Source organism: Podarcis pityusensis (assembly GCF_964106645.2).
Source record: "Podarcis pityusensis genome assembly, chromosome: 13".
NCBI lineage: Eukaryota > Metazoa > Chordata > Lepidosauria > Squamata > Lacertidae > Podarcis > Podarcis pityusensis.
In genome coordinates, this window is record NC_138038.1 from 27,520,794 (window position 1) to 27,543,768 (window position 22,975).

The 22,975-nt window shown below is 47.2% G+C and overlaps 1 protein-coding gene across 4 annotated transcripts in view; it reads left to right on the forward strand.

Annotated features, from left to right (window-relative positions):
* ATXN7L3 (ataxin 7 like 3) overlaps positions 1-22,975 on the forward strand; it is a 31,160-nt gene that overhangs the window by 3,601 nt on the left and 4,584 nt on the right. For 3 of the 4 annotated variants that reach the window (XM_080978466.1, XM_080978467.1, XM_080978465.1), the window contains exons 2-11: positions 10,859-10,982; positions 12,211-12,343; positions 13,211-13,382; positions 14,409-14,506; positions 15,301-15,323; positions 16,499-16,544; positions 17,668-17,699; positions 17,926-17,994; positions 19,407-19,450; positions 21,884-21,955. In XM_080978466.1, coding sequence (XP_080834592.1) covers positions 10,932-10,982; positions 12,211-12,343; positions 13,211-13,382; positions 14,409-14,506; positions 15,301-15,323; positions 16,499-16,544; positions 17,668-17,699; positions 17,926-17,994; positions 19,407-19,450; positions 21,884-21,955 — 740 coding nt within the window. In that variant the 5' untranslated portion in view covers positions 10,859-10,931. The remainder of the gene's footprint in view (positions 1-10,858; positions 10,983-12,210; positions 12,344-13,210; positions 13,383-14,408; positions 14,507-15,300; positions 15,324-16,498; positions 16,545-17,667; positions 17,700-17,925; positions 17,995-19,406; positions 19,451-21,883; positions 21,956-22,975) is intronic. The other variant, XM_080978468.1, reaches the window with a different exon arrangement.

A 22,975-nucleotide genomic window follows, 5' to 3' on the forward strand; every position in this document is an offset into this window, starting at 1 on the left:
GTCTCCAGCCCCTCTCCTTGCAAATCCCTCTGTGTGTGCCTATGTGGGGGTGCTGTGGGAGGAGTTAGGGGTGCGCAGAGAGGAAAGGGTGGGGTGGAGGAAGGAGGGGGTGTTGGAGAGGTTGGGGAGGGTAAACAAGTGTGGGGCGCTGGGAGCAAAAGGAAGGGGTTCGGGGTTTTATTTTTATTTTTTGGGAGGGGGATTAAGGTGCGCCTTGTTAGTTTGCATGGCTTTAAACGGAAATTAAGATGACTCCATGGAGGAGCAGTTGTTAAACAGGATGGCTCAACAGAGTCTTTATTTCTTCTCGTCCCCAAATGTTCACATTCAGTGTATCTCTGTCAGGGAGCAAAACAATAGCGAGGGCTGTTGCATCCATGCCTTTCCCAGAAGCATCTGGCTGGATGCAGGGTGCTGGGCTGGACAGACCTTTGACCTGATCCAGCGGGACACTTTTTCTCTCTCTCCCCCTCCGCATGCTCTCTCAGAAAGGATTAGGGAAATTCCTGAGATCTGCTGAGAGCCAGTGTGGGGCAGTGGTTAGGCTGTTAAGACCAGTGAGACCCAGGTTCGAATCTACCCCTCAGCCATGAAACTTGCCGCCGGGTGACCTTGGGCCTGCCACCCTCCCTTAACACAGTTGTTGTGCAGATAAAAGGGGAGAAAGAGAAGCATGTGTGCTGCCCTAAGCTCCTTGAAAGACGTAGGAGGCATAAGTTATAAATTGTAATAATCCAGCTAACTATACTTTGAACCATACCTCCATGTCCATTGGCAACGTATCCCTGGATACCAGATGCTGGGGGGCATCCGATGGGTGAGGGCTGCTGCCCTCATGCCCTGCTTGTAAGCTTCAAGGGTATCTGCCCAGCTGCTGCTGGATTTCAGGTACCATTGCTCTGGTATGGCAGTTGTTCAGCAAGCAGAGAAGAAGAGGATGTTAAAGTGAGTCTGGGTTTTTCTGGGGGAGGAAAGCGAGTCAGCTATGGGATGTGGCTGGCAAGTTGACTTGTGGGATGCAGTGCTTAAAGTGGGTTTGAGGGGCTAGCAAGTGAAATAAGCAGTTACGTTATGTTGCAGAGGGGAGAAAGGTGTGGTGGTATTCAGGGTGGGGCAGGGGAAGAGAAAGATTGGGAAAGCAGCTATAAGTCTTAAGGAAGGGATTAGAAAGTAAATAAGTGGGGCGGGAGAGGAAGTTAATGAGAATGCAGCAATTAAATAGGGTGTGGGGGATATTGAGTTTGAAACAGTGGGGTTGACAACATTGTGGTTGAAGGAAGGAGACTGGGCAGAGAAGTGATACGCTTTGGCAGGGGTCAGGCCCAGGTCCTTTTTTGGGTGTGTGGGTGTGCTGAAGATAGGATTAAAAGGTTAAGATGAACTGGCCATGATAGGAGGAGACTCCCGGGGGAAACGTAGTAGTAGGAGTAAAGATGTGAGTTCATGGTAGAATCATAGAGTTGGAAGGGACCCCATGGATCACCTAGTCCAATCCCCTGCATTGCAGGAACTGCAGCTAAAGAATTCCTGACCAATGGCCATCCAACCTCTGCTTTAAAATCTGCATTGAAGGAGAGCCCACCACTTTCCAAGGTAGTCTGTGCTGCTGCCTTACTGGTAGGTAAAAAGAGGCAGGAAAAGAGGGGTATGCTTTGGTTCCTGTGTGATGTAAAGGCAGTGAGAGACCTAGAATGTGGGCTTGATCTAAAGCACTGTTTCCCAAACTTGTGTCTCTGACTGTTTTTGGACTACAACTCCCATCATCCCTAGCTAGCAGGGCCAGTGGCCAGGGATGATGGGAATTGTAGTCCACAAAACAGAGTTGGGAAACTCTGGTCTAAAATGACAGCTCTTATAGTTTGGACAAGCTGGCCCACAAAATACCGTTGTCTTGACTGTCTTCAGAAACTCTTTCAGATGGGCTGAGTCTTCACCAGGTGCATGTAAAAAAGTGTGTGTGTGTGTGTGTGTGTGTGTTGGAACGTGCCCACCCCACCACTAACTCAGTTGTTTTGCCAGGTATGATTTCAAGCGGATCTCACTCCCAGAACCTGTTTCCAGAATATGGGAAGTAATAACCACAAAAGGGTGCCTCTGAGCAGACCTAGAGTGCATTACTCTGACTGGGTGTTTTTTTTAAGTGCACATTTAGCTTATTACTATTATTTTATAAAATATATATAGCAAAGGGCAAATAATATACCAAAGAAAATAACAGAAAGCACTCATATTGTACACAACACAAATTCCAGCAGGAAGAAAGAAACTATATTGCCCTTGCTGTGTTGAGTAATTGTAGCCTGCCCACCACATGTGTCGGGGATTAGGATATCCAGGTGAGAGAGAATTTTGTTCTGCGGTGGGGATTTGTGCCTGAGCCCTTCTCTACCACCAAAATGCTTCTGGGTCTGTGTCATGCTCCCAAATTATACCCTGCTTAAGGGAGTGGGAAAGAACGGCAGTTTCCTAATGAAACAGTCACTTTGTTTAATCACGTTGTGGAGACACAGCTTTTCAGGATCAGAATTGGTCATGGGTTCTGTGGTTTAGACCAACCTATTTCCGACCGTGGCCCAAGAGCGACCTTGTTTCCTTCCTGTGCCCCTCCCCATGGGTGTAGCCCGGGGGGCAGGGAGGCAGCAACCCCCTCCAAATAAGTAAAAATCAATACAAATATGAGGTTCTGACCCCCCAAAAAAGTCCTGGCTACACCCATGGCCCCCCAGCCTACTGGTAGAAAGGTAGCTGTTTAAATGTTTTGTTTGTAAATAGAACAGGTTTTGTTTATAATTTTTTATAAGTTATACAAAATACAATTATACGTAAAATGATAGCAACATAATAAAATATTGTTGAAGCAGAAAAACATAGAATCATGGAACAGGAAGGGACCCCAAGAGTCATCTTTCTAGTGCACCCCCCTGCAATGTAGGAAACTCAGCTGAAGTATCCATGACAGATGGCCATCCAATCTCTGCTTAGAAACCTTCAAGGAAGGAGAGTCTGGAACCGCCATCTTCCATGTATTATAAAAAGTAAACAACAGTTATTTTACACATAAGGGGAAAGCTACTGAGGTCAGTCCTCACTGTCCTGGTGCAAAGAGATCTTGTCTTCCGGAGGAGTCCTGGCTGCCTAGATAAAACACTACAGCGCCCCGCCCCCTTACCAGGGAGTAAGACCCACTGAACTCAGTGCGACTTTCTTCTGAGTAGACACTTAGGTATTTACTTGATGCAAGTCAGCAGCACCAGGCGACCCTGCTCAGCTAGGCGCTGGGGTGGATTTCACCCTGCGCTTTGCAGAGCTGGGCCAACACTGCCGATGGGCCCTGCGCCCCTCAGCAACATTCGAAGACTCTGATCTGCTAGGCGCTGGAGTGGATTGCACCTTGCAACTTGCCCAAAACTGGTGGCAGCAACAAGCAGCTCCTGCTCGGCCAGCCTTACCCTCCTGCTCGGCCACCCCACCACCGCACTTACCTGATCTGGAGGCTCTGGATTGTGAGCCCTTCTGGTCAAAACGGGAGCCTCAGCAATCGCCCTCTCCTGCCGGAAACAAACCAGGATTGCTGCAAGAAAATGCACATGGCAAATAGGAGTATTAGGCCCTGGTGGGCCGCCTCCTTACCCACTTGTGATTGGCCAAGCAGATAGCCAATCAGGATTTTTTAAAAATAAAAAAAGGATCCCCCCCCCTTTTCACTTCTCTTTGTGGCCCCCTAACCTTGTGCTGTGGTCCCTGATTTACACATTTTCCACCCATGGCCCCCATGGAATATTCTGAGCCCCCTCCAGGGGGCCACATGTCCCCCGATTAGGAAACACTGACTTAGAGAAACCTTTCCCAGTCTTGGTTCCCCAGGTGCTGGACTACAACTCCCATCATCCCTGACCATTGGCCCTGTTGTCTAGGGATGATGGGAGTTGTAGTCCAACAACATCTGAGGACCCAAGTTCGGGAAGGGCTGCTCTCAAGGGTTTAAGTTAAGGGAGGCATAAATAGGACTGTTCTGACAGTGAATTCCAAATTGGGAGTATGGGGTGCACTGGGGTTGATGTGGTGGCATGCGTGCAGAGTGAAGCAAAATGGTGGGGAAGGGTATCAAGGTGAGAGGAGAAACAGCTTTGCAGAATGGGTGGGAGTGCTGGGTCAGGGAGCAGAGGAAGACCTGTGTGATGGGGCTGGAGAGTTGGCTGAGAGGCCTGGTGGAGGAGAAAGTTATGTGAGGTTCAGGGGAAGCTGTACGAAATAGGCGAGCCAGCCTCACAGCTAAGGTTTGGAGTGGGCTATGGTATGTCAGGGACGCGGGTGGCGCTGTGGGTTAAACCACAGAGCCTATGGCTTGCCGATCAGAAGGTTGGCGGTTCGAATCCCTGCAACGGGGTGAGCTCCCATTGCTCAGTCCCTGCTCCCGCCCACCTAGCAGTTCGAAAGCACATCAAAGTGCAAGTAGATAAATAGGTACCGCTCTGGCAGGAAGGTAAACGGCGTTTCCGTGCGCTGCTCTGGTTCGCCAGAAGCGGTTTAGTCATGCTGGCCACATGACCCGGAAGCTGCACGCTGGCTCCCTCAGCCAATAAAGCGAGATGAGCGCTGCAACCCCAGAGTCGGTCACGACTGGACCTAATGGTCAGGGGTCCCTTTACCTTTACCTTATGGTATGTCAAGACATGTATAAAATTGATAGCCAATGAAAAATTGATAGCCAAAGGTTATGGGCTGAGGTTGAGGGGCTGAAGTGGTCGGTGAGAACTGTTCTTCTAGGTCTCCATTTCCTTATATTGCTGTGCTTCCTGCTGATAAAGGTAAAGGTACCCCTGCCCGTACGGGCCAGTCTTGCCAGACTCTAGGGTTGTGCGCCCATCTCACTTAAGAGGCCGGGGGCCAGCGCTGTCCGCAGACACTTCCGGGTCATGTGGCCAGCGTGACAAGCTGCATCTGGCTAGCCAGCGCAGCACACGGAACGCCGTTTACCTTCCCGCTGGTAAGCGGTCCCTATTTATCTACTTGCACCCGGGGGTGCTTTCGAACTGCTAGGTTGGCAGGTGCTGGGACCGAACGACGGGAGCGCACCCCGCCGCGGGGATTCGAACCGCCGACCATGCGATCGGCAAGTCCTAGGCGCTGAAGTTTTTCCTGCTGATGGTTCCCCTAAAAAAAAGTCCCTTTCCTGTTGGGACCAACTCCCCCTTTGGCTTCTGGTCTAGACAGGGTGGGGGGTATCCTTCTGATTCCAGATGGCTGGCTGCAGGGAGGCATTGGAGGAAAGGAGGCTCCCATAGTGTCTGGATTTTGTTTGCCCATTGTTAGGCTAATGAAGCCTGTGTCTGGTGTCGAAGTAGCCCTTCTCCCAACAATAGGGGGCTAGGAAGAGCCCCAAGTTATTGGCAGGCCCTGCAAGCTGGTCCATTCTTTGTCAGCTAGCTTCCCCCACCCTCACTGTATTATGCCAAACCTTCCATATCTGGCTTTCCCTTCGGTGGCGGATGGCAGTCTCTGGTCCTTGCTTCAATAGGGAATATGGCAAGAGAGGAAGACGAGTGAGATGTGATTTAAAGAGCGGAACCATGGTACCAGTCTACTTGCCTCTTGAGGTATCCCAGCTGAAGATGGCCACTTGAGGAGAGGTTACTTCTACACCCCTAGTTAGATTTGGTATTTGAAAGGGGATATAGGTTTGCATGCATTTTACATGTGCATGCAGCAATTTGTCTGTCTGTCTGTCTATCTTATATCGTGCCATTACTCCCAAAGAGCTCAGAGCAGCAAACACGTCATGTGTGCGTGCGTGTGTTGCCACTATCTTCTGCCGATCAAATGCCTCGGTAAATTGGAATGTTTTAAAATTCCTTCTGAGAGTCTGGTTTCCTTTTTAGTTATGACTGCAGCATTGATAAAAAGATTGCAAACTTTCAGATGTCAAGACTCCTAAAAAAAGGAAAAGAAGTGCCAGACTCAGAAAAGAGTAAAATTATACACACACATTTTTCAGTTCTTGATTTTATTCATGTTGGTGTCAAATTTCTAGGTGCCTGGCACAGCTAGGAGATTCATTCTCATTCTCTCTCTCTCAACACACCTATAAATACTATATAACAAAATATCAGCCTGAGTACAAGGATAGAACAAATTGAAAAGCCCCCCCCCCCCCTTTGGACCAGATAGTCTTTAAAATATAGGAAATAAACTTTTGAGCTGCACAGATTTCTTCTTCAGGTTTGGATATTTCAGAGCAGCTTTTTTTGTCTGTATCACTAATACATAGATTCTTTCCCCCACCTCCGAAATGAGCCAGCAGTGTGGCGGCTCCATCTTCCAAGCACTCTTCCCTATCCATGGTTGCCTCCCTGTATTCATTTTACCGACACAGGCTGTGGCTTTCCTTGAGGGCCTGGACATTCTCGGCAGGAGAGGGTGAGTCAGCAGGAACTTCTGGATCCTGGAAATGGCCGTGGGTCCAACACACAGGGAGAATTGCTGTGATTTGGACGGACTGTTGCTCTCATTGACGGGGACTTTTGCCTGCATCCTCTTAATGAACCCTTTCGAAGACCGGTCCCTTCTCCTGTCTTGTCTTTTGTAGAAGTAGGAGGGGCTTGATGATGGATCAGGGAGGTGACTGGGAAGGCAGTGGCCCAGGAATAGAGTCTTGACTATTTTCAGATTTCTGTTTTTCCCTCCTTCTTGGTCCTCCCTGCATTGGGTAGATAGCATTGCTTTAATCTGTCAGTTTTCTCCTTTGCATGCATTCGTCTTGTATGTCACAATCTGTTAACGGTGCCAGCATTTTTTGATACAAAGAACACAGGCAGTTTGGGGATGGTGTCAGCCAGTTTGCTTTCTGCTTTGTGTAGGACCCCTGTCCATTGGAGGCGCTGGGAGATGTGCTTTCTTTTCTCCCTCATATGCTCTTCTCTACTCTCCCCCTCCTTTGCATTGCGAGATCAGTTCATAGCTGCAGCTAGTGTTGAGGGGATTGTGGAGGCTGCAACTTAGTGAAGCTTTCGTGGGCAAGATTTGGTGAGTGGGATTTACTCCCACTTAAGACAACTGTTTTTGGAGGCAGAGATTAGACAGTCTAGCTCAAACCAGGACCAGGGGAATAAGTGTCCCTCTATTGTTTGGTGGCAAAGCCGTCTGCTCATGACTCACTACAGGCTGGTGGTGCAAGCTGACTTGGGGATAATCCTGGGTTGAGGTAGCAGGTGCTGTGTGCTAAACCATTAAGTTGGATTTTGTGTCCTTAGGAATCATGCTGATTTGCATAACTTTATTTTCTCATTCTTGCCACTTGGCATAACTTATTCTGGCTTTGCTAGTCATGGAGGGTGCAAAGACCCCGAAACCCCATCCCCAAGCACTGAATCTTACTAATCGTGCTCTCTGCTGCTGAGATTTCAGCAGGCATTGTTACTATCAAGACACATAACCACAAGGGCTAGAAGCCTCTCCAGCGATAGGTTGCTTGTTAAAATAAAATAAAAAATGTGAAACTGATATTCTCGGTCATATTCAGAACTATATTCTGTGTTCTCTGCCTTGTCTCTGCTCTTCCAGAATCACAGCCCTGCTCTCTTTAATCTGTTTCAACTCAGTCTTTGGATTTATTGCCGGGTTTTGTGCATGTCCCAGTTCTGTGGTAGGAGAAGCAATTGTGGAATTTGATGCTCGCTATGTGCAGCATCTTGAAAATCTCAGCTTTTCATGTCATCTTAAAAAAACCCCCAAAACACCAAACCCTCTAGCATTTATGACGGTAGAAGCAAGCTTGAAAGTGTGTGTTCAGTGCCTGGTGAAGAAGCCAGAGAAGCGACTGAGCAGCAGATTCAGTTCTAGATGGGTAACGCTATGCGGTACATCAAAAACAACCGGGTGTCATGGACTGGCTAGAAAGAGAGGAGTGGTGGGAGGCACCAGTTGGGGAACCCCAAAGGGATGAAAGTTCAGAACCAGGGGATTGGTGGTGGGGCGACGGGAGGGAGGTGGTGGTCAGAGGGAGAAGACTGTGGGGAGGAGGTGTCGGAAACTGAAGAGGTGACAGGGTTTAGTGAGCAGGAAGAGTCTTATAGCAGAAAGAAGTCCAGAATCAGAAGCAGCAGAGGAGGGAGGCCAAGAAGCAGAGATGAGTCAGGCTGGTGAAGAAACCAGAGTGTGTTCCCCTCCTGCTGCAAGAAGCTCCCCTCCTCCCTCGTCTCCCAGAACCAGGGGAGGTGTGAAGCAGGAGAAGCAAAGACAGGCATACCGGCATAGTCTCAGATTGCTTGGGAAGGACCTGGGAAAGGAGGAGACATACGCAGCTGTGGGAAGGTGGGGACCTTCAGTCTCCACAGCTGACTCATAGGGGCAAGACCTACCGAGAAACGTCGCTGTGCTCATTAGTTCTTGCACTCCTGAGCAGACTCTGCTTCTTCTAATAAAGAGTTAACTTCATGTGTTGTGTTGCTGGCTCGGTCCTGACATCAGGCCTTGTAGTAGCTTAAATAAAGGTAAAGGTACCCCTGACCGTTAGGTCCAGTCACGGACGACTCTGGGGTTGTGCGCTCATCTCGCTCTATAGGCCGAGGGAACTGGCATTTGTCTGGAGACAGCTTCCGGGTCATGTGGCCAGCATGACTAAACCGCTTCTGGCGAACCAGAGCAGCGCACGGAGACGCCGTTACCTAATCCAATATACAGTGGTACCTTGGTTTAAGAACAGCTTAGTTTATGAACAACTTGGATTAAGAATGCTGCAAACCAGAACTAGGTGTTTTGGTTTGTGAACTTTGCCTTAGAAGCAGAACATGTTCCGCTTTCTGTTGAGTGTGTTCCATTTGTAAATTGAGTCCCCCACTGCTATGGGAAAGCACGTCTTGGTTTCAGAATGCTTTGGTTTAAGAACGGACTTCAGAATGGATTAACAAGGTAGCTTCAGGCAAGCCACTCTCTCTCTCAGCCCCAGTCCCTAATCTGCAGTGTGCGGGTGGTAAGTGTTGACTTGCCTTGCAGAGCTCTAGTATGGGTTGCAAGAAGATTAGATGCTTGAAGAGTTTGGGCATTATATGAACACTTAAATGCTCTTATTGGAAAGGAGAGGGGAATGCAGCAAAAGGGCCAGGGATTGGAAGCAGTCCAGTCACAATGCAGAAGGTTATTGTGGCACAGGGAGCTGGATATGGTGAGTGCTGCTGGCTGCCAGGGAAAGGGGAGAGAGAATGGTACACACACAACAAACTGAGTCACACCATGGTGTGGCTGGAGGTTGTGTGGTGGCATGTGGTTATGATATACCCAGTGTCCCTCCTGGAACCATGGGAGGAGCTGCAGCAGCCTTGCAGGGAAGGAGGTTGCGAGGCAAAGGGGGACAAGGGCATCAGGCAGACACTGCAAAGGGGGGAAGAAACTTTACAAACCAGGTCAGAAAGCTATGACCATCACTATTATTTAGATTTGTTCCTTGCCTCTTCAAACAAACCGGCTTAACAGTGGCTCTGTTTTGTTCCTATTTCTAGAGTCAGGCTGTTGTTAAACAGTTCTACATGATATAGGTGGGGTTTTTAAGCTCCCAGATGGAAAATGGGGAAAAAGTTCCTTTTATAATATGCATATACTATAATATATGTTTATAATATGCTTATATAATATACTTGCTAGCAAATTATTTAATCTGCTTACCGAGGCTGCAATGTTTAGTTGGTTGTTGCATTAGATTAATCAGTTAAACTTTTTTGACAATTTCAGAGGTGCTCTCAACCAGGCAGTAGATGATGATGGTGGTGGTGGTGGTGGTGGTGGTGGTGGTGATGATAATAATAATAATAATGTGGCTTACATAAACTACAGAAGGCAGGTGCCATCTTCAAAGAAGCATTCTCCATTCTCTTTCAAACAAAAGGGAATACACTGAGAATGGTGTCTGCTGCACCAGCTAAAAGCATTGTTTCTTTTTAATATGTAGGTGCTTCTAAATTAATATATACCGTATTTTTCTCTCTATAACACGCACCAGACCATAACACGCACGTAGTTTTTAGAGGAGGAAAACAAGAAAAAAAAATATTCTAAACGAAACAGTGGATGTATTATTTTTGTGGTTCATGCTGTGGCCACAGACATGTGATCTGACAGTGAGTTTGGAGTAGCCCAATGCAAAAATCCTGAGGATCCATGTGGATCCATGCTTTGTAACCACGATTTTGCACCACTGCGACCCCAGGCAACAGTGGGTGCGTGATTTTTTTGGTGCAAGATGTAGCCATAGACATGCTATGTGATCTGATGGTGAATTTGGGGTGACCCAGTGCAAAAATCCTGAGGATCCATGTGGATCCGTGCTTTGTTTTAAGTGGGGAGGGAAGGAAAAGCACTCATGGGACAAGGAGCATGCATGGGGTGTGTGGAGAAGGATGCTGCTAATAATGCTATTTAGCGAGCTGAGTGGGGAGGAGAGAGGGACAGAGAGCATGCTTGCTTTAAAGGAGCCAACCAGACAGGAGCCGCTTACCTCTCCTCTCCCGCTTTGCTCCTTTAAAGCAAGCAGGCTCTCTGTCCCTCTCTCCTCCCCACTCAGCGGCTCTTCTCCCGCTTTGCTGTTTCAAAGCGAGCCATGGAGGAGGGAAGGAAGGGGAACCATGGATCCTCTGCTCACGACTGCAGCAGATCCCCCCCCCCTCCCGCCACCCGTAGGCATTCGCTCCATAACACGCACAGACATTTCCCCTTACTTTCTAGGAGGAAAAAAGTGAGTGTTATGGTGCAAAAAATACGGTAGTTGTTTAGAATTCACATCACTGTCCTCTTTTCCAACCCTCAAGCCCATCCTCCGGCTTGAATGGAGATTGCAGCCTGACCACTGAATCCTGTCTTGTCTTCGCAGGAGGATCCCTTCCCATTTCAGCCTGGCCTCTGCTATGTTGCGTTCTCCGCATCTTCTCCAATAGCTTTTGCAAATGAAAATGGAGGAAATGACTTTGTCGGGCCTGGATAACAGCAAGTTGGAGGTAAGTTGCCTCCCTTGAGGCTGAAAGGCTTCTTACAAGGATTTGGAGGGAGCAGTGCCATCAAAGGCAGGCAGAAATTGATGGGTTCATGAAAAGCCTGAGGTGGAGGACCTGTTCTCCTAGGCACAGAAGTTCATGCCAGTGTGGTGTAGTGGTTAAGAGCGGTAGACTTGTAATCTGGTGAACTGGGTTTGCTTCCCCGCTCTTCCACATGCAGCTGCTCGGTGCCCTTGGGCTAGTCACACTTCTCTGAAGTCTCTCAGCCCCACTCACCTCACAGAGTGTTTGTTGTGGGGGAGGAAGGGGGAGGAGATTGTTAGCCACTTTGAGACTCCTTAGGGTAGTGATAAAGCGGGATATCAAATCCAAATCCAAACTCTTCATGCAAGCCAGGACTTTAGCCCCAGAGCCTTTCCATCATGAGAGTTGCTGGAAGGATATTAGAAATTGGGATTCCTTCCCCCCTTTTAATAAAGAGACTTCATCCTTTGTATTGATTGTGTGTTGGAAGCACAACCTATTCTGACATCTATTAGGAATATTGATTCATTTTACACGGTTACAATTTCACAGCCTTGCTGCCATTTCTTTTGACTTTGGTGCCCCGGGAATTTAGAATGAGGCTACACTCACTCTTGTTTCTGTGGTTTACCTCTGAGTAGACTTAACTAGGATTGTATTGCAGTGTAGGCAATTCTGGGTGACCTTTTACGACTGGTTCAAATGACTTGTGTGTTCTGGGGTGTGGAAGTGCAAGCCACTTGCATTTCCTGTCCAACACCTTCCCCTCCGCTTTAAAAAACAGCCATGATTGAAGTCTTCCAGGCAGTGTTTGGATTGTAGGTGCTTCTTGCCTTCTTGAGAACAGAGTTGGGGAGTGAGGGGGGACATGGCTAGTGGAAATCCTCTTAGCAGGATGCAGCAGTGTACATTAATTTGGCTGGATAGCTTGGTTGGTAGAGCCTGAAACTCTTAATCCCAGAGTCGTGGGTTTGAGCCCCACACTGGGTGAAGGATCCCTGCATTTCAGGGGGTTGGGCTAGATGACCCTTGTGGCCCCTTCCAACTCTACAATTCCAGAGTGTTTTATGGGGGCTGAACTCTGGACTGGGATCAGATTCTGAGGCTTAAACCATGGGCAATGGATGCTGCTCCCAGTTCAACCTTGCTCTTGTTCTCTATGGCTCTCACTGGTCTTGTTCTTGGTCTTGGTCTTCTTGCTTCCTAGGCTGTGGCTCATGATATCTATACAGACTTGATTGAGGATGCCTGCCTGGGCTTGTGCTTTGAGGTCCACCGGGCTGTCAAATGTGGCTATTTCTTTTTGGATGACACAGATCCTGAGAGCATGAAGGACTTTGGTAAGTATATGTTGCAGCCAATCATTCCTCCACCCCCATCCCTTGCCCCTTACCAGAAATCCAGCATAGATTTTTAAAGGGTGCTTCTTTGTTTTAATGCCTTGAGTCTAGTCCATGGGTAGGCAAACTAAGGCCCAGGGGCCGGATCTGGCCCAATCGCCTTCTCAATCCGGCCTGTGGATGGACCGGGAATCAGCATGTTTTTACATGAGTACAATGTGTGCTTTTATTTAAAATGCATCTCTGGGTTATATGTGGGGCATAGGAATTCATTCATCTCCCCCCCAATATAGTCCGCCCCCCCCCAAGGTCTGAGGGACAGTGGACCGGCCCCCTGTGAAAAAGTTTGCTGACCCCTGACTCTAATCCAATTCCTTGATTAAATTTGTGCTCATGCATATATTTAATACCACCACAGCTGCCAAAGGTTCATTTTCCATTTTTAAAAGTTACTTCTTTCTCTCTCTCCCCCGCCCCCCGCCTTCTAAAGTGAGTGATTTAAGAAGCCACTCATAATCGTGGGCTGCAGAATTTTATGCTTGGGGAAAGGGAGGGTGGTTAAATCCAGACCACAGCGTGGCACATACAAAGAGCAGGGGAACTGCAGAATGGTGCCTGCAGAACGAATTGCTACAGAGGCAATACGTTCCGTGCTGCAAGGAACTTGCATGAAGGGAGCTTGGTGGCAGGATGAGCTTAAAGTCGCCTGGGAAATCTTTTGCTCGAGACTGCAGGATTTAAGAAGAGGGGATCAAAGTGGTTAGGTGAATTAGTGGGGTTCCCCAGCTGGTGCCCCCCACCACTCCTTTGGATTCAGCTAGTCCCTCCCACTTGAGAAACTATCTCCCATTTCTTCCCTACTCCCAGAAATTGTAGATCAGCCGGGACTGGATATCTTTGGCCAGGTCTACAACCAGTGGAAGAACAAGGAATGTGTTTGCCCAAACTGCAGCCGAAGCATTGCCGCCTCCCGCTTCGCCCCACACTTGGAGAAGTGCCTTGGCATGGGCCGGAACAGCAGCCGCATTGCCAATAGGAGGTGAGGTCTAAGAATCGAAGCCTTGCCGGAAAACCAAACCTCTCAAAATGGTGTTTTGGGTGGCAAAGGTTGTGAGAAGGCCAAGGGTAGGATTTCTGGAAGAAGGAACAAATGCCAAAAACGGGTGAACTTTTGGCTTCTGGTTCATACCAGGTTGTGCATCTCCTGTGCTTAAAACAATTTTTTGATGTCTTTGCCGTGCTGAACCTAAATTCTGCACCGCTAAGTAGCTTACGTGGCATGGCTGGAAAATACAGCCCAGATCAACGCTAGCAATTGCCTGGTCTGGTCTGGAGTCGTAGCTAAGAGAGGGTTCGAATCTTGCCTCTGCCCCTGACCTTCCCAAGTCCAAATGGCCTTGGTAAAGCTGCTGTTTTCTGTCCTGACCCTTCTTTTCTTCTCCCCATCCCCGGTCTTCCATATGGGGATCATTACACAGAATTCAGAGGGATATTGAAAGGGAGTACTGAGGGGTTTTGTGTGAATTGCTATAAACACTCAAAAAGTGTTATAATTGCAATGGCATATTTAAGAACCTGCTGCTGGTGACAAATCAGAAGAAAGTGTGTCTTTGGCCTTGACTCTGCTTGCTCCATTACACTGTATGCTAATAAGGTTTTCAAACTTTCCACCAACAGGGACCCCTTTTTAAAATTCCCTTTTTCGGCAAGAACCCCCTTGCCTTGTTGGCATGGGTGTGGGAGCAGTTTCTGGGGCCACGTACTCAGTTCATGTAGATATTTGCCAGCCTTGCTTGGGGGCTTCACCTCTTTGTGGGAACTGGGAATGTGTCATGGACTACAGCCTTGTGCCTGCGCTTTGCAGAGGAAGACAGTGGTGGGAACACAGGCATTCCTGTTAGTTACGAGTCGGCCTTCAGACGTGGCCATGTAACTTTCAGGGGAAGTTAATCACCATTAAGTGTCATCTTTGCCATTCAAAACTGCTGCTCAAACTTTTCCTCCTCCCACCGCAAAGCTGTCTAGCTCACTTTCTTTTTTCCTCTTCCTGTTCCTTTTGCTATAGGATAGCAAGCAGTAACAACATGAACAAATCTGAGAGTGACCAAGAAGACAACGACGATATAAATGATAATGACTGGTCATATGGATCCGAGAAGAAAGGTAAGACAAGGAAGGGGTTTGGCGGCATATTATTTATTCTGTTTATAAATATTCTGTACTGTTTTCTGGCTTACAACAATAAAACCTCAAAGGAAAGGGTGTTCAAATAATATGTATAAACCAAACCGTAACTAGACGAAAACGGGAATGATTTACAGATGGAACAAAAGAAATTCCTTTAGGTGGGCAGCTAAGGCTTTAGAGGAGGGACCGGTCTAACAGATGCAGATGTTGCTGAACCACTACTCCTGCCATCCATGACAATGGACCATGTTAGGGCTGATGGGAGTTGAAGTCTAGCAACATCTCGATGGCCACAGGTTTCCCATAGGCATCTCTGGCCTGTGGGAGCATGTAGCCCAGTTCAAAAGTTGTCCATTTGCATCAGGTGTTTGGCTTTATAAAGAAAGCAGAGGATGGGGGAAATAGCCTGGAAACATTAGACAGAACTGGGTTTGTTCTTTTTTTTCAGATTGGTAGGCCAAGGCTTTATCATGTTGAGGAATATCATCATTTGACTTAGAATATCATTGTGCAGCATTCTGTCTACAGTGTTTCCCAAACTTGAGGTCTCCAGCTGTTTTTGGACTACAACGCACATCATCTCTAGCTAGCAGGACTGGTGGTCAGGTATGACGGGAATTGTATTCCAGAAACAGATGGAGACCCAAGTTTGGGAAACGCTGGAAGGTTTTGCGGAAAGCATTTGTCAGAACTGGCCCTTGAGCTAACAGAGACTGTGCTTTGTTCTTGGGGTGTTTTGTTAAAATAGTCTTGTCTCTTTTCCTTCCTAGCAAAAAAGAGAAAATCAGATAAGGTAAGACCATCCTTATGCATACTGGCGCAGTTAAATGAGATGTACCTTTTCTAACTTTTTTTTGCAAAGAGTGGTCAGTACAGGAGAAAACTTAAAGACACACATCCCTTGTGCATGTGAGCAGACCTGCTGGTTTCCCTCAACTTTCTCGATCTTAATCTATATGCCTAATGTTGCTTGCCGAATCTTGGGAGGGTTGGGGGAGGCTGTTGATGGAGAGGGCTGCATCCTTTGGAATGGCCTGGTGGTAGATTTTACTCACACTTGTTCTGATTGGTAGCTTCTCAGGAGGATCCCCTCCAGCAGCTTGTTGAGTGATTCTGGTCCCCAACTCTGTTGCACAAAGATCCTGTAAATATACTTCTGTGTACCTGGATGCTTCTTTTTAATTTTTTACTGCTAGACAGCGCACCTGCTCTGTTGGTTATGGCAAGGAGTGCTTGGCTTTTGGGGCTTGATAACTTTGGCCATTTGACCACTGCCTTCCTCTGATGTGACTTTTCTTTTCCTTTTTTTAAAAAAATAAATGTTATTATGGTTTATAGAGAAAAATACATAATTTAATATCAAACATATTTCCCCCTCTTTTTTTTTTGTCCAAACTAAGCCTTTAAATACAGTATAAACATAAAGAGGAGGGGGGGGGGAGAGAGAAAGAATAAAGAAATAGAAATAGAAAAGAGGTTAAGAGAGAGAGAGAGAGAGAGAGAGAGAAATAAAATTCAGAAGGTAAGGGACTTCTGATTCTTCACCTCTCGGCTATATATAAACAAAATTCACTTCACCCACTCCAATATAATACCCAGCAAAGCCACTTTCCATAAACAAATATTATCTTCAATCACCAAATCCAAATGTCATTATTTCTTGTTCTTTTTCACTCCAAAAGCCTACGGGAGTTTTCCAATCTTTTAACAAATGTTAGCAACGACTTTTCCCTGATTAAACATGTCTGTTTCACCATCTCCACTAAGTCCGTTAGTTTTAACAGCCATTCTTCTGTTGCTGGTAACAATGGGTCCTTCCATCTTTCTACATATAAAAGTCTCGGAGCCGTAATCGTATATTGAAGCAAAGTTCCATAGTCCCCTCTGATGACACTTTTCAAAGTTAGCAGTAAGGTGTGTTTTTTTTTTTTTAAATGACCCTTTGCTGCTCTTCCCCTTTTGTTTCAGAATCCCAACTCGCCCCGACGATCCAAGTCCCTGAAACATAAAAATGGTGAGTGCATTATGTGTGTCGGTTCTCTTCGCTCATTCCCTCCTTACACACCATAGCAGCATTTCCTGGGCTCCTTAAGCATACTTCTCTGTGTTAATTAAAATCTGGCATCCAAGTAGATTGGGGTTGACAGGGAAAGGCGTAGTATGGATAGCCTTTAAATTGGTCTGACAGGTAGGGAGAGCTTTTTTAAAACACACACACACACACAAAATTTGGAAGCTTCAAATGGGGCCTAATGGCTATCTGGGATGATGATTGTGTGTGTAGCAGTTCTTTAGACCAGATGCAGATGGAGCCAATGGAAAGAGGGTGTTGCAAAAAATACTTGGGAACAGGCGTTATGCAGGGCAGCTCTGAAACCACAATGCAGAATGGGGAACATGCTCGGAGATGCATGATAGCTCAGTTGGTAGAACATGAGACTCCTAATCTTAGAGTCGTGAGTTTGAGCCTCACATTGGGCGAAATATTCTTGTGTTGCAGGGAGTTGGACTAGGTGACCCTTGCGGTCCCTTCCAACTGTATGATCCTATGACACTCAGCCTATCCCTCAACTCAACTTGCCCCTGCATTCCTTCCTAATAAGCCCTCAGTGCTGCCGGGAGAGTGAAATGGGGAGGGGGGAACTTTATGGCCTTCCAGATGTCACTGTACTCTGACACCCACCAGCCACAGCTCGCATGGCCAATGGTCAGTTATGTTGAGAATTGTAGACCAGCAACACCTGGCAGTTGATAGTTTCTGCACCCTTGGAACAAAGTGAGCTTTTCACCTGCGCTGTGCTTGTGTTCACCTGCGCTTTTCACCTGCGCTGTATTACGTTGTGCTTGTGTGTGTGTGTTACTATACAAAGATAAAATATACCAGGCATGTCCAACCAGTCAACAACTTTGCTGGTGTCCCCCAAAAAAGCTCAACAAGTTTGGTCAATCCAATGGGTTGTTTTTTTATAGTGCGAGTAGATCGCAGTCTCTTGAGAGTTGGACGTGCCTGAAATATACAAATGAAATTCATGGTTTTGCAACTCAAGTTCTTGTTTTGTGCATTTCCTAAGGTGGAGGCCAGACATCACTATTAATATGCATCCTCTTTTCTTATTTTTCTTTTCCCCCTTCCCTAGGGGAACTGAGTGGTAACTCGGACCCATTTAAGGTGAGTTTAGCTTGTCTCTGTAGCTCTCAACTTCTTGTGTCCTGCTTCAGAGGACTTCAGGAAGACCATAGAGCTGTCCACTGGGGTCTGAGTGGGCTTTCAAGGGCCGCAGTATGGAAGCCACTGTGAATAGAGAATGCCCTTGGAGAATTGGGCCCAAAAAGCAATCGCTCTTATTTGTGTAACCTCTAAAGTGCCTTGGCCTGTGTGTATTCTGTTCCAATAGTATAACAACTCTGCTGGAATCAACTATGAAACGCTGGGCCCTGAGGAGCTCCGTACTTTGCTCACTACGGTGAGTACCAGAGTTTCCTTCTGCCTCTTGCTGTCGTGCACCATCAGCTGCAAGGGTTGCCTGTTAACTATGACTTCTTTGCAATTGGTCGTTGACTGCAATAAAATGACTTGCTTACTATGGCTTCCTACCAGAACCTCTTTTGTGAGCATCCAAATCAGTGATAGCCGGAGGGCCCGTGACATCTCTTAGCTAAGTCCCACGGTGTGTTCGGTGGATAGATTAGCTATTTGCAACAAAATACTACCTTTAATATTTATTTAGCCCCAGCTCACTTGTTTGTTGGGGTGCACGGAACAGGGAACAGCAGAGGAGGTGGCGACACAGGCAAGGCTCTGTAGGGTTAGGTTTTGAAGCACAAGGTCAGCCTGGATAGCTCAGTTGGTTTAGAGCACAGGGCTGATAAGCAGGTTGCAGGTTCAGACCCTGTATGGGACAGTGCATATTCCTGCATTGCTGGGGGTTGAACTAGATGATCCTCAGGGTCCCTTCCAACTCTTAAAAGTCTGTGAAGGTTGCCGGAAAGGCCTTGACTAGCAACGTGGAGATGACAGTGGCTGACGGAGGTGTGAAAGAAAGCTGTGTGCGCAGGAATATATATTGATGCACTCTGTGAGCTGCTGCCTGGGCCTTGGTGTGGGTCCTCTCAGGTTTCCTTGTTTTTACCCCATGGAGTGGTATCGAGCTTGCCAGGGATCATGGCTTTACTCTCTTACCTTTCCCCTACTCTGAGTGGGAACGTTCCTCCATGTCTGTCTTCTCCAACTCCCAAGTAGGGTTGTTCATAGCTTCCTTAAGACCAGGCTCTGCCCCTTCCATACCTCACAGGGCCGCCTCATGAGAGTTCCCTTGCTTCCAGGTAGGCCATATTGGCTCACCCGCCTCCACATTCCCAATAACTTTCCATCCTCCTTCAGCCCCGCTTGGAGCCACTGTAACTTTTGTCTTTATCCCGGCAATCCTCATGGCATTTCTGAGAACTCTACTTTCATTTAGAGTGCTGCTCCTCAATTTCTGGTGGCAAAAATTGTTCTTACAACCCCCCTCCCCCCGTATACTTTTCAGAATGTGTAAAAGTAAGAATCACCTTCCATCAGAGCTCCCTTCCCGCCCCCTAATACATATGCGTGAGACACTGTTTTGAGTGCCACCTTGATTTGGAAAGGGCAGAGTGACAACATAAGCAGAGATGAAACAGGTGGCCTCCTCTGAGAGGTGGGCACGTTTGGTTTGCAGGGAACAGCTAATAAATTCCTAATTCCCCAGTTCTATTATACCATACAGTTAGGGCATTAGTGATATCATGCTTGGCTGAAAGGGGCCAGCCCACTTCTGTCATACTCGGTGGACTTTGATTTGTTCACTGCTGCACGCTTTTCATTTGTTGACGCCGTATATTTCCTTCTCCGTAGCAATGTGGGGTGATATCTGAGCACACCAAGAAGATGTGTACACGGTGAGAGCAGCCCTTCCTTCTACTTTCTTGAGCCCCATAACCTCTTTCCGTTCCTCTGCCGGTGCAACCGTTCCCAGGTCACAAGGAGAGTGGGAGGTATTCACGACTGCCTGCTTGGGGTGGCTGGGTGGAAGTCCAGGTTAACTGCGATGGATCTGAAAGAACACCCACACCATGATCCGTTCGCTGCCGTTGACTCAGAATTTACGCTCGGGGCCAAAACATGTCCTGAAAGCCGGGGGGGGGGGTGTATTTCACGTTGGATTAGCTCGCAAACTGCCTGCACAGGCCGAAGGTGGAAGTGGGAATCTTCCCGACTCTTCAATCTACCCTTGCAACTTGCTGCTTCTGGTTTGCCTGTCCCAATGCACCTTGTTTTGCTGGTCATTTATCAGTAGCTTAAAAGGCAACTAGCTCTTAATGAGTTTGCGGAAGTTTCTTTGCCAGCTTGCTTGGAAGAGACTGGGAGTGGCCGCTGAGACCGTATAACACCTGTCCTGAAAGACCTACATTGGCTCCCAGTACATTTCTGAGCACAATTCGAAGTGTTGCTGCTGACCTTTAAAGCCCTAAACGGCCTCGGGCCAGTATACCTGAAGGAGCATCTCCACCCACATTGTTCAACCTGGACACTGAGTTCCAGCTCTGAGGGCCTTATGGTGGTTCCCTCACTGCGAGAAGTGAGGTTACAGGGAACCAGACAGAGGGCCTTCTCGGTAGTGGCGTCTGCCCTGTGGAAGGCCCTCCCATCAGATGTCAAGGAAATAAACAATTATCTGAATTTTAGAAGACATCTGAAGGCAGCCCTGTTTAGGGAAATTTTAATGTTTGATGTTTTATCGCTTTATTATTATTAATAAAAATATTCTGTTGGGTGCCACCCACAGTGGCTGGGGAAACCCAGCCAGATGGGTGGGGCATAAATAATAAAATTATTATTATGCTTATGATTATTAGTCACCACACATGGCCCAGCAAACAGTTGCTTACAAACCTGCCTTAGTCGTTGTCATAGGACAGAGTCAGACCACTGGGAGCTGTGCAGGAACTGCTGAAAAACTCACTGTATGATTCCTGTAACCAGCAAATTAAGCCCAGTGTTACCACCACCCAGTTTCCCCAGAATTATGACTGGCTATGGAAGGATGTTGGCATTGGGCTTGACTGCCTGTCGGGGTGATGGATAACTTCCTCCCCAGATGGCAATGGGTGCCATGTGTTCAGTTGCCAAATGCCCACCGTAGCGCTTGCTGGTCTGCCGTTTATGCTCCCAGTTGATGTTAATTGGGCTCATTGGTATCCATTTAAGCCCAGTGCTTGTGGGCTGCTTCTGATATTTTAACCCTGGTGAAGAGACTGGGAGTTGTCCACCAGCTTGTGTTTCCAACCTCCCTTCTACCATGAAAGTTTTGCCTTCGCTTCTCTTGTCAGCCTGTACACTAATGGGCTGGCAAATGTTGGTGTAAGACATAATTGTACACTATGGCTAAAACCTTATCAGAGAAGAGAGGGAAATCTGAATATCATACAGGAGTGTACAGATCCACAGACCCATGCATTTGGCAGGCAGTGTCAATGGTCCGCATGTGTAGCTTTCTGCACTCAGTGTAGAGTATCCAGGATTGTGTACACCCCATGCTTTTTATATTTTAAAAGTCCATTAAAATTCTGTGATAAAAATTGGGCAGCTTGTATAAATTATGAAATTAAGCTCTGTGGCTTTTTCTTTATTTTTTATTTTTTTTATTTTTGCATAACACTGGTGGGAAACCTATTATCCTCCAGACGCTGGACTCCAGCTCCCATCAGCCCCAATCAACATGACCAGTGGTCAGGGTTTATAGAAGAAAAACCATCTGGGAGGCCACAGATTCTCCACTTCTGTCACACAGCCATGGAGAGGTTGTGGAAGCCCCATTTCTTTATGAGTAGAAATCCTGGTCAGCCTCACTCTGGCTTCTGAGGCTTCAACTGAGGTTGCCCCACACTTGCAAGCCTCTTGTTTTGCAGCCATGAGAGCTACCAACTTGCTTTTAATGAAATACAGCTGAGGTCCAGAAAGTCACTGAAATCAGTGCCCACTTCCCAAATTTGAAATGTTCAAAATACACAGTTCTGGGTTTATTACTGGACCAAGGGGCCTATCTTTTTTTAAGGGATGCTCCTGGTTGTATGTTTCAGCACCCAAATGAGCCCTTCATATGGCTGGCTTAGTTACTCCATTTCCGGAATAGCGCAAACATTCTTTACTGCAGTCCAAAGACCCACAGAAACAGTTTTGGAAGCGAAATACCGCAGGAACACAGGGAAAAGATTCCAAGGCAGTCACTGTGCTTTATCCATTTCTGGAATGAATAGCAATCCGTTTAGGAACAGGAAAACCTGTGTTTCTCAGCTTGTGCCTCATCCCTGACTTTCCCCCTTTTCCTGCAGGTCTTTGCGCTGCCCCCAACACACGGATGAACAGCGGAGGTCAGTCAGAGTCTACCTCCTGGGACCCTCTGCGTAAGTGTGATGGGATGGAGGCAGGGCAGGTGTGGTATAGGGAAACCCCCCCTCCCAAAAAAGTGTCGTGTGATTAACACTTAAGTTCAACTGGAAGGACTCTGGAGAAGGACTGTGCTTGCTTTTTAAAGAAAAGCTGAATTATTCAATGGACATAAATTGAGCATCTTTCTGTAGCTGATTAGCATAATTCTGCATAGGTGGTCAAGGGGAGGCGGCAGGACTGGGAGAAACCTTACTTGGCTATCCTGCTCTCTTTCGGTCGTAGTTTTGCAGCTGCGAAGCTTGCAGGTGTTTTTTGTCTCCTTTCTTAGTCAACCCACACTCAGTGCAGCGTTTTGTGTTCCTTTGAAACCGCAGAATTCATTTTGTCTTGCCTGGAATTTGTTGCCTGGATGGAAGCTAACCTGATCCAGCAGCAGCTCTCGCAAACATGTCTCCTCCTTCATTGGCTACTGTGCTTCAATACGCAGCATGCATTGAGAGCACCCAAATTCTGCATACATTACTCACCTGAATGACCCATGCATGCATGCATGCATGCATGCTCTCTCTCTCTCTCTCTCTCTCTCTTCCTCTCTGGCGTAACTTCCCTTCTGTTTGCACATGAGTGGAAAGCCAAGAAGTTGCCCTGAAGCCTTACCATCAGCAAGTCATCCTCAGCCTCTAGCCACTCAAGCTTCTGCAATTCCACCCCATGCTGCCCACACATCTTACAACTTGCTTTCTCAGTCAGCTAGACAATTTTGTTTTGATGCACTGCACAACATTAGATCACATCCCCGTTACTCTGTATCAGTTAATAACTAGGGACCCTCTAGTCCGCGATCATTATTGCAAATTTAAAAATTTCCATTTTACCTGTAAAAGTTGGACCTGGTGGGGACAAGCCCTGTGTCAGTCCTAATCTTGGTATGACAACTTTGTTAACAGTCTTGAAGTGTAAATCAGAAGATTTTGCCATTTTGGTCTAGTTCAAGGATTGGCAACCTTTAGGGTCCTCTAGATATCACTAGATTC